The sequence below is a fragment of the Notothenia coriiceps genome, unplaced genomic scaffold, assembly GCF_000735185.1.
Source record: "Notothenia coriiceps isolate Sejong01 unplaced genomic scaffold, NC01 NC01_scaffold00022862, whole genome shotgun sequence".
Classification (NCBI taxonomy): Eukaryota; Metazoa; Chordata; class Actinopteri; order Perciformes; family Nototheniidae; genus Notothenia; species Notothenia coriiceps.
Genome location: NW_011355563.1, coordinates 456,746 through 473,248, shown reverse-complemented (window position 1 = coordinate 473,248; position 16,503 = coordinate 456,746). Strand labels below are relative to the sequence as shown.

At 45.2% G+C, this 16,503-nt stretch overlaps 1 protein-coding gene across 7 annotated transcripts in view; it reads right to left on the bottom strand.

The window, feature by feature from the left end:
* Positions 1-80: 80 nt before the first annotated feature.
* casz1 (castor zinc finger 1) overlaps positions 81-16,503 on the bottom strand; it is a 46,445-nt gene continuing 30,022 nt past the window's right edge. For 2 of the 7 annotated variants that reach the window (XM_010781177.1, XM_010781178.1), the window contains exons 8-19: positions 15,537-16,408; positions 12,005-12,137; positions 11,519-11,582; positions 10,458-10,618; positions 10,056-10,178; positions 9,633-9,950; positions 9,334-9,556; positions 8,343-8,514; positions 6,639-6,787; positions 5,532-5,745; positions 4,336-4,707; positions 81-3,609 (exon numbers count right to left, since the gene is read on the bottom strand). In XM_010781177.1, coding sequence (XP_010779479.1) covers positions 2,336-3,609; positions 4,336-4,707; positions 5,532-5,745; positions 6,639-6,787; positions 8,343-8,514; positions 9,334-9,556; positions 9,633-9,950; positions 10,056-10,178; positions 10,458-10,618; positions 11,519-11,582; positions 12,005-12,137; positions 15,537-16,408 — 4,075 coding nt within the window. In that variant the 3' untranslated portion in view covers positions 81-2,335. The remainder of the gene's footprint in view (positions 3,610-4,335; positions 4,708-5,531; positions 5,746-6,638; positions 6,788-8,342; positions 8,515-9,333; positions 9,557-9,632; positions 9,951-10,055; positions 10,179-10,457; positions 10,619-11,518; positions 11,583-12,004; positions 12,138-15,536; positions 16,409-16,503) is intronic. The other 5 variants (XM_010781180.1, XM_010781181.1, XM_010781179.1 and 2 more) reach the window with 4 other exon arrangements.

Below are 16,503 nucleotides of genomic sequence, written 5' to 3'. Positions count from 1 at the left end.
GCCACAGGTCTGTGTTCTTACAGCCGCGGCCTATCTGTCTCTCTCAGGGGGAGACACACACACACACACACACACACACACACACACACACACACACACACACACACACACACACTAACTGAATTCAAGTGCACGATGTCTCCCAGCCCCTACAGTTATCTGATGAGAAACTAAAAACAAACGTGGCGACGCCTCCGCTCCGCTCTGGATCCCCGGAGACAATCAGTCTGAGAACGAGGCCCACAGCAAAGTCAATATAAACCAAGGGTTTCAATTCATGAGGAAGAACAAAAGCGCACACATGGAAAAATGACAGTGACTAAAAAGTGTTTGATAAATAAAACAGAAACATCGATGAATTAATTCAAATCAGTGTATTTTAGTTTGAGCTTCTGACATAGTTTGGAAAAAGAAAACAATAAGTACTGCAAACATAACGAAATCTGCCAATGCTACAGTATGCACAGCTTTCCCCCCAAAAGTCTGGGGTAATTAAAAAAGGTCACGCACACAAGCAAACTATGATGAGGCTATTTGAATTTTTTTACTTTTTATTATTCATTTCTCCTCTTAACGGTTTTCTTTTGAAAGGAAGCTGTTCATCAAAGAGCATTTTGTTCATATATAGTTATTTTTTACAGAGGAAAATACTGTACAACCTTTTTTTTTCTTCTCAAAACAATATCTGGAGGAACATCATCTACACACATATTTATTCCCTATATTATGATGGTTTCTTTCCAATGCCAAGCTCAGAAGATCATTCTTAATCAGTGTGTCCACTTCTTGGTCGAACATATTCGCTCAATATAAACCAGAGGATGGCTTTGACATATTTATAATTTAGTTCTACAGTAAGTGAGCATCGCCATGAACTTCTTAAGAGTTCATTTCAAATCACAGTCCGTATTAGTGTTTCTCGTCAGGGGGCACCTTCTTTCTGATGCACCCATTTCCTTTTCTTTTTTTTTTTTAAAACTGTCGGATCACAGAAGCAAAAAAAGAAAAAAAGAAAAAGCCAGTCTTTAAATAAATCACAGAACAACAGTTCTTTGTCACACTAACATCTATTTGTGCATTAAAGCAAAAGTGAACTAAAACAACATCTTTAAAGCAAAATTCCCTGTTAAAAGATATATATCATTTTTTTTCAGACGGTAAAAATGAACCTAGAAAGTGCATTAACACCCTAAAATTTCTCATTGGAAGGTCACATAAATATTAAATAAAAACCGTGACAACAGGAGCTCAACCACAGCCGAAGTGAATGGAAACAATGCCGCTGAGACATTTTCGGTCTGTCAAATGTCAACATAAAACACACTCCCCTCGCTCTGCATCGGAGTGACTCATCTTTTCCTGTGGTCAGTCCGACCCCCCCCCCCCCCATATCCTGGCTCTCCTGCCGTTAATCACGACCTCGCCTGCTCACAGATCGATATGCTTCTGACTAACAACACAACAAAATTGTAATGCAAAGATGCAAATGGTAACAAAAATATTTTTAAATATGCTTATGAGTTATCATCGTAATCACCGTGGTCAGCTAATATAAAAGTGCACTATCCACACACAAACTTGATTCCTCTGCAGGGGGGTACAATTACAAAGGGCTGAGCTTGGTTTGGGTGCTAGTGGAACGCTGCTAGCAGAATGTCAGAGAACTGTTGAGACCGCCCCACTGACCAAATATTTACTGGTCAATTCCACATGTCATCGAGAACACGAACAACATCTGAGAGAGACGGGGACGAGCGAAGAGCGACTCCCTGTTCTCTCAGTGTCTCAGAATAATTAATAATAATATTAATACAGAAAGAAAGATCAAATGTTTGAACGCATCCTGCTTCCCCTTAGTGATTCACGTCCCTTTGTCTGTCTCCTCGGCCCTGCAGTCGCCTGTGCCAGCAATTTCCTTTTGTATATCATCGTTCACACACACACACACACACATATATAGTTATATAGAGAGATTTGTTTTTGTTTTTCTAACAGTTTTTCTTTTAACCACACACAAAAAAGTGAACAAATTAAAATAAATTAAAGTCAAACATGCACGCACACAAAAAGACTGATGTGTAGTAAAATGCTTTACATTGCTGCCCCGCGTGTAAACCACGGCCTAATTCTGTGTGTCTCCGTTCATATTTTTTTAATGCATAATTGAATTAATAATGTTGGTCATCTTGTAAACATCATAATAAATCATTTTGGGCCGTCATTCTTCTCCACGCTGTTGTTGTTTTTTGTTGTCATCTGAAGTCTCTAAATATGATAAATGAGGCCACTTTCATTTAGTTTGTTCATAGCACACAGTCACTGCTAGTCTCTTCTCTCACGGGTCGACATCTTGCTTTCCCACTCGGGAAGCATCAGTGTGGTTAACGGAAGCATCGGAACTCTGGCCATTGTCCTTTTCACCCTCAGCCTCCGCCATGGAGTCATCATTAGAGTCAGTGTTAAGCTCGGCCTCCTCCTCTTCCTCCTCTTCCTCCTCCTCCTCATCCTCCTCCTCCTCCTCCTCCCCCGGACGCGCCTCGTCCTCTGGCGACAGGTCGTCCTCGGCCTCTCCAGATGTTCCCGTGGTGTCGTCCTGAGGCGCCCCCTCCGGCGGCGGCGCCTGGTTGGACCGCGCTGCGTTGTGGTGCATTCTGGTGCTGAGGTCCAGGGAGTCGCTGAGGCCCAGCCCGGCTGCGTTCTTCAGGAAGAAGAGGCAGCTGCTGGGGTCCGTGCTCAGGTTGAGGGAGCCGTCCAGGCTGAGGGAGGACGGCGCGTACATGTGGCTGTACTCGGAACCCAGGCCGCCTGTGGGGTACAGCATAGAGGGCGCGCTGCTGTTGATGCTGTGGGACAAGGCTTGGAAGTCGCTTGGTGAGGAGGTGGAGAGATTCATGGAGGTGGGAGGGGCCAACAGACTTCCTCCCAGGTGGTGCAGTGCTTCCTGTTTGGGCGACACAGAGGGCAGGTCGCCGCGCTCCTGCTTCTCGTGCTTCCTCTTGTGGGAGTCCATCTGAGACATGCCCACCACCGTGTGCTTACACTCAGGGAAGGTGCAGTGGAAGTGCGAGCACTTGAGCTTATATTTGCAGTCGGGAACCTCGCAGTCCACGCTGGAGCTGAACTGGCAGAAGCCCGCGGCGGTGATCACATCCTGCTTGCCGTGGTGCTTGCGGTGGGCCGTCACCTTGGTGCTGTCGGTGCAGCGGAAGCCGCAGCGCAGGCAGTGGAAGTGGGTGCTGTTGCCGGAAAACTGGCAGTCAGGGAAGTTGCAGCTGAGCGCGGACTTGAAGCGCTTGAAGTCGTCCAGCACCAGGTTGTCCACGCGGTCGTGGTGCTGCGCGTGCTTGTACATGTGGGTGCGTCCGCAGAACTTGTAGCCACAGTTCTCGCGGGTGCAGTGGTAGTGCGTCACCTTCAGGGAGAACTGGCAGCCCGGGTCCTTGCAGTTCTCGTAGAGGTCGTAGCGCCTGAAGCCCTCCAGCATCATCCCCTCATCCAGCATCTTACGGGAGGAGGCGGTCTTGCGGCGCTTGCCGTATGGAGACATGTCCTCGATGATCCAGAAGCGCTTCTTTGCACCGGCGGCCGTAGGAATGGAGATGGTGTTGCCTGGAAGAAGGAAGAGGACAGGTTGAACAAAAATCACTTGGTTTACCAGTTACAAACAAATGACATCCCGAGATCGTTCTGGTTGAAATGTGTGGCTTCACTCAGAGTGGTTCACAGCTGAGTAAGCACAGAGAGCCACAGAGTTTTTTATTCCTAATTCCCAGGATGATTAAAGGAGGCGGGAAATGATAGATTGACTTTGGAACATGACACTTTTACAGGGTGTCTCCAGCCTCCAAAGAGAGGCGGAGCTGTGGGTCTTAACCGACCCTCTTATCTCCATGTTGTTTTATTAGGGGCACCCACCTTATGCTACACCCTGTGGTCTCTGCTAATGATCTGATCCCTGTTCTGCGAGACAGGAAGCAGTGGGCCTCGATAAAACTTGAGGCGTGATTAAAGTAAGAGGCTGCTGATGAAGTCTTAAAGGAGGCTAAACAAGGCTTCTTACTACAGGTGCCAAATGTACTACTCTCTAAATCTAGTAATACTAAAAGTTAAAACACACGCCAGGTGTAGGTGAGGTAATTAAACACATTTGTTCTGTTGCTGTACACACTCAGTAAGCATGCACATTTCTATATGTTTTATTTTTTGCATGCTGGGAATTCCCCTTTCCCCCCCGTCTTTTCCCAACAGTACTGCAGAGAATCACACAGTTAAATACGGCACAGGACTCAATTAAGAGTGACAGCTGCAGTGTTGGTTTGAGCCGGGGATAAGTACCTGCAGCATCCTGCACTATAGGGACGTCATTTTTAACCGGAGACGGAGTGGCAATGATGGGGCTGAAAGCTGGTGTGTTGGTTGGCATGACAACACTCCGAGTGGCTCCCAGAGAGGCGCTGAGCAGAGAGTATGACAGACAGGATGGAGAGAGGAGGTATGGGAGTGAGGAGAGAGGAGGTCGGAGGAGAGCGGGGGAGAGGGACGGGGCCTGGGACTGGAAGCCAGGCGGAGGGGCAGAGGAGTGAAGAGGAAGAGGAGGAGGATAAGGGGGGGAGGAAGGTGGTGCGTAGTGGGTAGCTCTAGTGTCAGCAGGGGTGGTGGGAGCAGAAGTGGTGGAGGGCCAGCCTTGTCCTGGAGAGACAGGACCACCAGAGAGGGTGAAGGACAGACAGGAAGGGAAGAAACACACAGAACAAGGGATCACAAACACACACACACACACACACACACACACACACACACACACACACACACACACACACACACACACACACACACACACACACACACACACACACACACAAACACGACCAGAGGGATGGGAGGCAAAAAGGGAAAGATAAAAGATAAGAGAATGATACAAAATGAGACCCATTCAAGACAAGTAACCCCCAAACACCAGCCAAAAGAACAATGATAAAAACAGTGGATAATATTGGCAACACATGGAGAAATGTGAAAATGACAGGCAGGCTCAGATTTAGAAAAAAAAAGCAGAGAAGAATCAATTTATCCAGTAAGTTTTAAGGTGAAAGGAGGCCATTTCTCCTTTGCTTCCCTTTCCCCGCACAATTATAAGTACTAAAAGTGCTAAAGTAGACATAAAGCCACAGGGGTGATCTCTGGCCAAAGGAAAATGTAATAAGCTGAAATAACTCAAACTATTGATGGACAAAATGGATGTTTTATGAGGATGACCAGGCAAACTGCAAAAGACCTTGTCCACGACTCAGAACATAAGAACACAGCATTGTCATCAACCTCCTTTAATATGACAGATGTGCCGTTATGGTATTGATTGTCAAGTGAAACTACTGAATCACTTGATAGAGCGAAGAATGAAATGTGGCTGTTTTTAGGGTAAAGTAGATGGATTTGGACTGAGTGAAGCATGAGGCTGAATGGAAGGGTTGTATTCTCTTAAACTAAACTTTATTCAAGCTCTACTGGAATTCTTTTTGACATATTCTCACCTGCTGGAGAGCTGTCGTTGCCTACAGGTGTGCTGGCACCGCTCCGGTCCTGGTTGGAGGACTCTGAGGAGAGACCAAGTGGGCTGCCCCCCCCTCCCATGTAGTCCATGTAATCATCAGTCTCATCCATGAGGCCGGAGGAGAAGCTGGAGTTCATACCAGGATGAGTTCCCATCATGCCGGATCCATCTGCCCTCTGACTGAGTGGCATCACCTGAAAAACAAACAAGCTTTATTGTAAAAGAACAAACATTTCCACCTATAACGTGTCATTAATGCAGGTGTTGGCTCTTGGCAAACAACCATTTCTCAAGAAGTGGAAACTCCTCTGAAAGAATGAACGTCACATTTCTGTCATTATATGAAGACTTCCAAACATAAAAAAGAACAAACCAAACTAGAAAATCCACATGTTTGTATCCACCTACAGTACTGCAGAGAGAAGTTGGATATGTACACTCCATAGTTGAATTGCTTCAGAACGAAGTCTTGAGTGATTTGTCACTGAACGGGACAGGATGTGAGCTCCGTTTTAGACACCAAATGAACTTGTTACTCTTTACCAGAATATGACTCATAAAGCAGGGAGCACAGTAAGGCTGTTACACAACACAAAACCAACTCAAATACGTCATGGTTACTTCGGATGCCAATCAAAATAAGAAAATGTTTAAGAGGTGAAATAAAACTATTAAAATGTCTCAAACCAATATAAAAATCTCTCTTTAGTAGCTCATTTCCATTTCTATTTTACAACCAGGTTTGCAGTAGTTGTTGGAAGAACATCTCATCTTCTTACAGCAGAAACCACAATAACTGTTTGTGTTTGTTGGAACATCACATTTAAACGTAGCTTCCTTTAACAACATCTACACATTTTTGTGCAACAATACAATCCATGATATTGGGACACACCATGTTAACATCTGCAAGGCAAGAAAATGCAGCTTTAATCTGTCAGTATAAGGGTGTGTGCAGTACTTGTCTTTGTTGACATGTGGTACAATAAACCGCTCAACAACTGTTTAAATTCATTGAGGCGTTCAACCCGTATATTTAGATAATTACTCGTTACCGTTGGCATGTGTCATATGTGACAGTTTGTACCTGAGAAGGGGTTCTGTCGAAGTTCTTCCCCAGCATCCGCCTCATGTGTTTGCGTGCGTGTGAGGTCATCTGGTGCTTGAGCAGGAAGGAGAACTGGCAGCCATCTCGGATGCAGTGGAAGTGGCTGTTAACTTGGTTATACTTACAACCTGCAAAGAGAAACCAGTAACAGTTTTAAAACTCTCCTCCCGCAGATTAATTGATCTTCTGCTCATTGTGACACGGCTGAGAACAGCTACTGCGCTGAAACGCAATATTATCAGGGTAGCGGTGTTATGATTAGATCAAAGACAAAGTGAAATATTTTTAGTTTTTTTTAATTTCATGATATAGCTCTGACAAAAGAGGGATTGCTTTCAAAGTGTTTGGGAGTGTACATGTAGGAGGAATATTAGATCACTCCGGTGTCACACTGAGCAAGTCAAGGCTTCTGTGCACTAAACCTGTGGAGCTCTTTTATTACACTGACATGCTTTATTCAATTAGGAATTTACATAAATAAATTCTCATTTTCTGTGGGCCAATAATGCACACACCCCTGCAAACCAAAGTAAATATACAATTATTACCATATTACATTCATTTTTCAAAGTATCTCCGTTGTCCCTTTTCCTTTTGTTCTCCATTGTGTCTGCTGTCTGCTTCATATTCTTCAGTTCTTTTCTAGTGTTTTAACCGCTCTGGCTCTAATTGCTTTATGATTTCAAATTAAATGAATGCTCCGTTTTCTGCCTGTTAATCAAATACCATTATATAAAAGCAGGCAGAAATAATTGAAAGAGTAACATGCTGGGCAGGTGCTAGCATGTCAGTAACCATGGCACCCAGTTTAGGAGGACAACACGTCTGTGTCATCAAATAGCTTTTGCACACACAATGTTTTTAAACACGCGAAGTTGAGCAAATAACAGTAACCCCGTGACACGGAGGGCCTTTTGTGAGACAGAAACCAGGTAACATCATCAGCTGTGTTCAGTTTAATGTCGCTGCCATGGATACTGGCAGCCCATCAATTCTTTATGACTGGAGTGCTAGCGATGGTAATCCTTTCTGTTTTTTCCCCCCAGCCCAAACAATACAGTTGGCAGATCAGACTGGGGACAAAAAACAGCTGTTTAGGGCCTGTTTTTGTTTGCTTTGTTTCTGCGTTCTGAAAAGCTTGTGTAACCGCCTGAAAAAAACAGATCACTTTTAATTCATTTCATTGTGATGGCAGCGGTGGCTGTGAGGCGCAGCTTCAGAACACAAACAGGCTAAACCAGACAAGCCGGATAATTAACAAACACAAACCTAATTGCTCATTTCTGACAGGGGCAAAAGGAAGAAGAAAACAACCTGGATGTGATTGCCCCCTTTGACGTTATTGCTCATATACAGTAGTACAGGCAAGACTACCTTTGGGACTTGAGGTGCCATTGTGAATATGCAAAACAGAGCAACAAAACCTATGCGGCGGACTTGTTTCATGCCTCTTAAACAACTCACAGCACGACACTGTTTGCCAACACCAGTCCCTCTCCCTTTGTAAACAGAGAACATCTTCCTGCACAGCCAATGAAAATCAATCTACATCTTCCTCAATTTCATACCTTTAATCATGGTAGAAAATGATTACAAATGTGTGTCAAGGCTGACATGGCAAGGACAAAAACAGTCAGCCGGCCAAACGTGTATCACACTTATGTCAGGAGTTATTTTTCTTACCCAGCCTCCCACACTCCTCCCTCTTGGTGAAGTATTTGAAGCCGTTGGCGGCGCGGCGCTCGGCCTTCTCGTGCTTCTTGACGTGCCACGGCAGCTTGGTGGTGATGTTGGTGACAAAGAAGCAGCCGGTCCGCAGGCAGTGGTAGTGGCCCCTCATTCTGAACTCGCAGTGCTGCAGAACAAACATTTCCATAAGTCAAATGTGGCCATGTAAAATACAAAGGAGTTGATTAAAATGATTTAATCTTTCTTTGTGTGCACATTTAAAGTGAACACAATACACATTTTTTTCAAAAACATAATCAACCCTTCACAACCTTTTCTTATTCTGGTCCTTTGGAACATCCCACATTTCTAAGAACGATGACTTTCTTTCTTTTTTTTTTTGTCTCCAGGCTTCCCTCAAACACCCCTCCCCTGGAACATGTCTGTACACCACCATCTGTTTGTGAGGCCCACATCCCAGAGGGACCGGGCCAAATAAGATCTGCTCAGTTCAGGAGATGGAGACTAAGGGGAGGAGGGGAGGAGAAGAGGAGGAGGAGGGGGACTTTTTGTGAGAGGGGTGATTTTCGACACATTAATGAATTCATTTAAACGCTTTTCCAAATACGGGCTCATGAGAGCAGGCAGGGGGGCTGCCATTTAGGTTTCATTTGCGAAGCATTCCCCTGATTTTTGCCCTATTCCAGACAGCCTTGTTTACTGTGCAAGTGACAATGATTTATTGGGTAATATCAGCTAAATTGGCCTTTTCTGAGAGGAGAATGCGGCAGTCAAAATGACATCATTGACATATAAACAGGCATTACTGGGGTGAGTCGACTGTCTTTTTCAGCAGAGATGGAAGACAGGGAGCGGCGGTTGTGAAAGCCTTGAGTCAAATAACCTCAAATACTGGTCTAATAGATAGCATACTTCATGCTTAGAAAACTGTGGGAGATGACAGTAGGTGATTCAGCTCCTGGCTGAGATACCGAGCCGCACTCACCTGGTTGGGACAGAGACACTGCAGCGAGTAGTAGGCAAACTGGTCTCGGACGTTGACCAGGTGGTTGTTGGGGTTGATGTGGTCCAAACAGTGGGACTCGGCCTTGCCGGACGTCTTGCACACATACTTGCAATTCCCGAACAAGCAGTGGAAGTGGAACTTGTTAGAGTACTTACAGTCAGTAGCCAAACAGGGATCACTGGAGGAATTAAAAAGAGAAGTGCTATTCAATTAACAAATAGTGGAATAAACAAAATGTATGTACAATAATGTAAGAGGACATTCAATGTTTTTCATACTTTTCCTGGAACTGCAGGAAACCAGGTTTGACTTGAGGTTTAGCGTTCTCTAGAGAGGTGGTGGCCAGGGGGGAGTTGACTGGCAGGTTGGGCATGGAGGCCGACATCTGAGGGATGCTGCCGGTCAGCTGCTTCCAGGCCAGCAGGGAGGGGGGAGGGGAGCTGTACCCACCAGAGGAGGTGAGGTGGGCCACATCCATGGAGGGGTTGTTGGCTGTAGAGACGGGGGCTGCAGGCAGCGAGGCACCCTCACTGGAGTCCCTGCCCTCTCCGTACTGAGGTTCAGACTTCACCTTCAAATGCGCCCGGAGGTGGAAGCTAAAAGAACAAGATGGAAACCTGTTTATATGTTGTTCAATAAAGCAATAACCTCTAATGTGGAAGGGGAATTATTTTCGGATTATTAAACACTTTGACACTCACGTAGCATGTTTAATGGCCCCATCCACAGTGCTGAAGAGTGCACAACAGTCCTCTACCAAGCAGTGGAAGTGAACTTTCTGAAGGAAGTCACACTGAGACTCACAGTAGTCGTCTGTATCAAACCTAAAGAAAGACAGATAGTAAAGACTCAAATAGACGTAAAACGCAAAGAAGACTGTTTCGAGATAAGATCATTAAAAACAATAACTCTAAGTTGTTTCACATTCCTGCTAGATCAGATTCTTTATGTTTCAGGGGGTTTCCAGTGATGCAGTATGTGAGGAATGGTATTTCCAGAAAAGGCCTTGACGGTACTTTTAGCTGTTGTCTCACTACCAAAATGAATAAGTCTTACTAAGGAGAGACTAAAGTGACTCCTTGTACTGCTTCCATGTTTCATACCTGCGGAGGTATGTCCTCCAGATCTCAGAGGGTTTCTCTGGCATGGGCCGCTTCAGCACTCTGTTCAGATAGTAGGCTGCCTCTGAGGGGTTGCCCTGGCCTGCCTCCAGCTCCGTCTTTAGGTTCATGGCGTTGAACAGTGCAGGGTTCACATGTGACATCTAGAAAACACATAGCACATAAACAACCAGCTGCTGGGTTAGCTGAACATACGTAAACTGGGTACTCGCATATGGTAATGAGAGTGTGAGAGTTTAAACACACACAAATGTTTTGGCGAAGCAAAAAAGCACATACAGATTTACAAACAACCAGGCTTTTGCTTGAGTGCAAGCCAAGCGTGTTTGCCAAGCGTCCCCTGGGAGGAACTGTTAACCCTTTTATGTGATGTGCTGGCTCGACTCTAACCCCCAAAGGCTGAAATGACACAAGGAGCTGTGGGACAACAGGTGTTGAAGCCCCTCTACTCTCTGGATTAATGACAGCTTTGAGTAGAGCAACTTTGAGGACTTGACCACTTGTCAAGGGTATAAAAAAAAAGGAGGGCATAACATCATTAATGTGATGGAAACCACCTGGCACTTTTGTATCAATCAGAGAAGATGTATGTGTAAAACAGTGGCCATTTTAATCTTCAGCCAAAACAAATTGCACATCTAAATTTCCATACGCTAACATTTAGACTTGGTAAAAAATGAGGGCAGCGCCTGCCTGTTGTTTTTCCTCTCCTCTGACTTTTTAATCAAATAATTTACAAAGTCTATAAATAACTGTAGAGCGGGGGGGGGGGAAGTATAAAGGAGGAGGAAAAATGGATGGCGAGTTCATAACAGCTCATCAAAAAACAAACATCTCTATATATCTGGCATGGCACCCAGCTACTGCTTCATTATATTAATTTGTGAGAGGTGCAGTGAAAATTACACTGTATGAAAAATGGCTGGAAAATTTAAATGATACAAACTCATCTTATTAGCGGTGAAACATTAAAAAACAAACAGGCCCCTCCGTGTCCCGCTAATTTGTCTTGGGATGAAAGGCGTTTGATGGATGAATCTTACCTTATTCATAAGCGAGGATAAAAGAGATGTATTCCCCGGTACAGGGTGTCCGTTTGATTCATTACTGGAACAAGGAAAATGAACAATGTTTAGTGAAGATTTGCATGAGAACAGTAAATATGACTATTTATCACGCAAGGTGTGCCTATATAATGAGGAAGAAAAATGCTGTCTTCTTAAGAAATAAGATCTACTGTTATTTGAAGGGAAGATTGGGGTTGACGTTTTATACAAACATCCTTCTCACACGAAAATTGAGAAATATGGTGAGGGTTTTATAATTGTATGCACATGTATATAAATGAGATATTTTTGATAAATAATTGCGCACATAACCCTGGCTGCCAAGACTGCAGAAATCTTCTATCAATCAGAGAAACCTTATTTCCTTGTTGATTTATTTTGTGAATATATTAGGTGAATTTATAACAAGAATAAACATGTTGTATAAAGCCTTAACCCTCTATGTGCCATGCAGCTGTGTACCTGTGGTCCTTCTTGCTCAGGTCCAGGCTGTGCTCCTGCGTGGAGTCCTGGGAGGCCCCAGAGTTCACGTCCTGCGGCTCCTGCTTCACTTGAACCAGATTGAACTGGCTGGCTGAAGCCGAGTGCCCATTCCCTGAGGATCAAGCAAGACACGCAGATGAGAGAAGTGACAACAAAGTTATTGTTGGTCAGCATTATTACCCTATGATGAGATCCAATCTGACTTCTGTCCTGGCCCGAGAAGAATACTCCAAGTGATAATTATGGCGGAATTATGTCAGCCCGTCAAGCCCTTTAAATGGTGATTGAGAGGCGGGAGATATGAGGGAAAAAGACTCCTTTTTCTGCAGCACTTGTCACAACTCATTTGCCAGGCTGCCTCTTAACTGGTCATTAAGTGAGATGCTAATGCTGAGGGAAAGTGGCAGTCTCAGATTGGCCACCCCCCTCCTTTTCCACCTTCCCAGGCTGCTTGTTGGCCTGACAACGGACGGCAGCCGATGCCACTGAGCGTACCCACAAGGAACAGGGGTGCTATGTCGGTCAGATTGGAGATGACAGCCAATCAGATTAGTTCAAGTAGCATGACCTCTTGATCACATTCTTCTGCAAATAGGTATTCAGTGGATGCTGTGAGTGAGGACAGGAGCGATGGAATAAAATAGATAAAGACCAGGGGACAACTTGGGGTAGAAATGCTGACAGGAAGGTGAATTCTGCCCCACACCCCGATCCTCAAGGGATTTCAATATTAATTTGTCCTGGGGCTACACAGAGAAAGCCAGGCTTTTTGGTAGACAATAAGTGTTTTTTTTGTTTTTGTTTTAATGTGACAGTGGGAGGGGGGACACTTGCCTCTCAGACACTATATGACTGAGGAGCACCGGCGGCCATGATTGGTTTGGTGAGGGATCTGTTGTTTAGGAATCAGGGCTGGTGCTGAGGGATTGTGACAAGGCAAGGTCATGGGCAGCCAAGTGTGTGCCCTTGGCCCTCAGCCTGGTGAGGCTCCTCTCCTTTTTCTTGCTGGAGAGAAAACAAAACCCGCCTACGTAAGGGGGAAACCGAGCAGAGTTTACCCCTGCTACAAGATGACCCAAAGACATATCAGGCAGAATAGGAGTGGAAACGCCGATCTTGGGCCTTGTCAGCTGAAAGCTCCAAGATGAGGAAGTGTCAGTGTCAGTTCAGTTTGACAACGGCTGAGGTTTGAGGGGCTGGAGGTGGGGCGAAGGGAAAACAGCAGTCAAACAATTTTACGTCTGGTTTGAGGTCACTGAGTGCTTACCAAGTCTCCGTCAAGCACTACTTCCCTCCCCCCAACTTAATAGGGGTACACCCAAAATTAACAAGCCAGACAGATTCTGCCTTGTCATTGACAATTAAATCAACTCTCAGCCCAAATGAGAGCACATTAAATCAAGAGCAGCTCCCCCTTTATGATCTACACATGATCATCAGGCGGATTAAGCATTCCTGCACTATATCAGAGGATGCATTGGCTTTTAAAGGTGGATTACAATGCGTAAATCTATTATTGTGTTGCACATCATGAGGTTATTTTTTCTACCCACTTCCCAAAGAGGAAGAACAGATGAGTTTGACTCAAAGCAGCTTCTTTTTGGAAATTATCCAGGAATAATGTATCAGCATGTAATTACTCCGGATAAGATGCAGAGCTTGTGAAAGATCATTTGTACTGTGTGCCTAATTAGTAAACCCTTCAGATGCTTGAATCTCTGGGAAAAACACTTAGGGGTAAATTAGAGCGGAACATTAATGCAAAAAAAAGAAAAAATACTGAGTAAATACTGAAAGCAGAAACAGGAAAAAAAAGGCACAATTCACCACAATAGAAGTGAAGTTTCACAACCCTGTGAAAAAATAAACGCTGTGAAAAATAGCCACAAACACTGACTTTTCTCACACCTTTTCAACGGAGAAGCATAAACCACTTCCTCCTCATTTTAGCCCCAAATGCCCTGTTCACACATTTTAAGAAGTATGACATATGAGAAACTAAACTGAAGCTTCTCCTCAATCGTGCAATGGCAGTGAACTTTTACCATAGAGAATGTGAAAGGGGACCTTGTTTTAAAGCAGCTTTGTTATAAAGCACAGAGAGATCTGAGATGCAGCCCCTCAGTGAGACTGCGAGAGGGGTGGTGATGGCACCATCTGTGGAGGCCCCACCCTCAGTGGGGGCCTTCCCAGTGTTCAGACTACCTGCTGGAGGCCCAGAGGTGGAGCTCAGCCTGACAGCCCGGGCTCAGCTCGGCTCCCCGGAGCAGCTGCCCCGTCTCTCTCCCAGGGCCTGTCCTGCTCCAGGAACACCACCAGGAATTGTAATCCTTCCCAGTCCCAACATCCGGAGACGCTCCCCCTTGCAGCTCCATTTACAATCTGCACCCCACCTGCTCAGGCTCAGCACAGGATGCCCCACTGCTACTGAATGCAAGAGTGTGCTCTGCAGTGCATTATCAATTGAATGCTTTAACTTCATTTTCATTCTCTGAAGCTTTGTTGAGAGCAATATGATAAACATAGACAAGGCAATTACCTCCTAAATTTATGTGAATTGTGGTTATGCTAAATAGATATTGACATGTTTTTGTGGGAACAGAAGGTTTCTAGAAATTCTAAAAGTGTGCATTTGCTGGTGCATGCAACTGTGTCTGCATTCTTGTGTCAGTGCGGGAAAAAAAGAAGCTATGTTTCTCAGCTCTGGTGCATTGAGTAATTTCTGCCTGAGTAATTTCTGTTTTTCATAGTTTTTTTTTATTTTTATCGGTTTGCATAGAGGGCATGACGAAAAAGAAAAAAACTAACATTTTTTGTTCTTGCAATTTCTGAACTTAATTTCATTCCACCTCCATTTGCTTGGAACAGGCGCAGACATAGATAAGAGACCAATGATGAGGAAACATGTTCGACACAAGCCCCAGGAGCCCCCACTCTGAACATCATAAGAGACTTTTACAGGCTCTACTCTCCCCTGTCAGCGCATTTATCTCCAAATGGATTGTGGGTATCTAACAAACGATCAACACAATAACAAGCCCAGAGCAGAGGACTATGCCTCCGGTATGCCCCTTTAAGCCTGAAAGCGGTAGTTTTTCTGCCTTTCTCTCCACTGTGGGATAGTGATAGAAATGACCTCTGAGTGCTCTGGCTGCAGTCGAGTGAAGTCAACACACAAAAAAAAGGATGTGGCTTTTAGTATATGAGCATTAAATTCTCTTTAGATACTATCAGAGATCCAACGGTGATTGTTTGTCATCACATGATTCGATTAATGCTTGGTTTTAGCTCGCTTGTTTTGGCTGAACATCAGTGCAAAAGGAATTACATTTAAAATCATTATAAGGCAAAAAAGCAGGAAATAGGCATATTTTTGTTGCTAAACACAATACATATGACAATTGTTAGATTATTTAAAGTGTTTTGATTAAAAGTCACTATTTCCCATTGTTCTGTGGCTTAGTAAACACATTGATTCTGCAAAATAACTTCTATTTGTGAAGAGACTGACCTGTGTCGAGGTGGTTGGAGGGCTTCAGGGCGGCGGCTGCCAGTCTGGCCATCATGGGAGAGATCAGACCTTTGCTAGCCGAGATCTTCTCCATGATGGAGGCGGTGGTGAAGGACGTTGGGGTAGAGGCCATGGATCCGTCTGCACCCACTGTGGAGAAACCTTGGGTCATTGAGTCGGTGGGCATGGAGTGGGCCCCTGAAGTTACAGCTGACATCAGACTAGCGGCTGCTGCTGGAGGTGGTTGGTGAGGCATCCTGGGTATGAGGGGGAAGAACGGGTTGGAGGAGGCCATACCGCTGTTGGAAAGAGAAAGGCCCACGGGCATGTTGCTAGGCAGGCTCTGGGACAGCAGGCTGGACATACGCTGACCCGCACTGGGTAGCGAGGATGTGGGTTTGAGGGCGTGGCCTGATGTAGCGGAGGAAGAGACAATGGTGGTGGGCATGGCCAACAAGTGCGACATAGTGGTGGACTGCTGGGTGGTGGGCGAGGCACTCAGGCTTGAGTTCTTGCTGCTAATGTTGGAGAAGTCCATCAGGTCATCGTTGCTCGATTCTTCGGCCTCATCCTTTGGCACCATGTAGGCGGAAGAGAGGCCCATGACACCGGAGGAGCGGATGTGCCGGCGCTCGTGTTTGCGCTTGTGGGAGGTCATCTGGCTAGTGGAGGTAAAGGTGAAGCCGCAGCTGGAGCGTATGCAGTGGAAGTGGTTGGTGGCTTTGCTGTACACGCAGCCATCGTACTTGCACTCCTCATACTTATAGAATTTCTTGAAGCCATCTTTGGCATAGGCATCATCCTTGATGTGGTAGCTCTTGTGCTTCTCAATGTCACACTTGTTCTTGAAAGTGAATGTGCATCCTGGGCGCCTGAAAACATTTAAGGAAAACAAAGAGAAAATATGATTCGCTGGGCTATAAAGACCGCTCAGTACCTTGGTGCAGTTGGGAGTCAGTGAGAGGGT